Below are 1,025 nucleotides of genomic sequence, written 5' to 3' on the forward strand. Positions count from 1 at the left end.
ACAAAAATTTTGAAAAAATTAAATTTTCCAACCCCCATTTGAGAAAATCCTAACTATGAACACAAACCCCCCCCCCCCCTCCCCCCAAAAAACATAATCAAATAATTCAAATCAATGAAAAGAGTTAAAGATTACCTTAGAGATGTTAATGGAAAAAAAAAAAAAAATTAGTTGGGTTTTGATGAAGAAACTTTGAAATAAGGGTTTTGGAGAAAATGGGAAAAGTTTCAAACAAGAGAACCATGAAAACTTACGGCTAGATTGCTTTTACTCTACTTAATTAAGTGCAGAATAAGAGTAAATGAAATGCCATAAATTGGAACAACTCTCTAATGCATAAACATAAACAATAAACAATAAATGTAAAGTACAAAGAATAAGAGAAGAGAGATGCAAACACAAGATAACACTGAAATGTGTTATCGAAGATGAAATCGAAAAACTCAGCAAAAAACCTCTCTACGGCACTCCAATCCAAAATGATACACTAGTGAATAAGTTGGAGTACAAAGATACCAAAAAGACCCTCCAAGCCTAATCTACACAAAGTACTTGAATCCTTCAAACTCTAACTACCAATGGACTTCTCAGAGTCTTATCTTCACTCACTTCTTAGATCCCGCAATACCACCCAATTGCATCTGCCAAGCCTCATTGGCTTATTTTGGCAAATACCAATGTTTCACAAGCTCCAAAATATTCTTTACACTCTGAATAGGTGTTGATTGTGTTTGGGTACAAATCTCCTCTCAAAGTACAAAAATGGGAGAGGAGATTTGTACCCAAGCACAAAGAGTAAAAGAAGAGAGATGTAAACACAAGATAACACTAAAATGTGTTATCGAAGAGGAAATTGAAAAACTCAGCAAAAAACCTCTCTATAGCATTCCAAGCCAAAATGATACACTAGTGAATAAGTTGGAGTACAAGGATAACAAAAAGACCCTTCAAGCCTAATCTACCAAAGTACTTGAACTCTCCAAACTCTAGCTACCAATGGACTTCTCGGATTCTTATCTTCACTC

General features: G+C 34.8%; 1 protein-coding gene across 1 annotated transcript in view; it reads left to right on the forward strand.

Moving 5' to 3' along the window:
• LOC136066691 (D-glycerate 3-kinase, chloroplastic-like) overlaps positions 1 to 799 on the forward strand; it is a 10,305-nt gene extending 9,506 nt beyond the window's left edge. The window contains exon 5 of the mRNA XM_065771412.1: positions 719 to 799. Within this exon, the coding sequence (XP_065627484.1) occupies positions 719 to 799 (81 nt within the window). The remainder of the gene's footprint in view (positions 1 to 718) is intronic.
• Positions 800 to 1,025: the final 226 nt, after the last annotated feature.

The sequence above is a fragment of the Quercus suber genome, unplaced genomic scaffold, assembly GCF_002906115.3.
Source record: "Quercus suber isolate HL8 unplaced genomic scaffold, Cork oak 2.0 scaffold_43, whole genome shotgun sequence".
Classification (NCBI taxonomy): Eukaryota; Viridiplantae; Streptophyta; class Magnoliopsida; order Fagales; family Fagaceae; genus Quercus; species Quercus suber.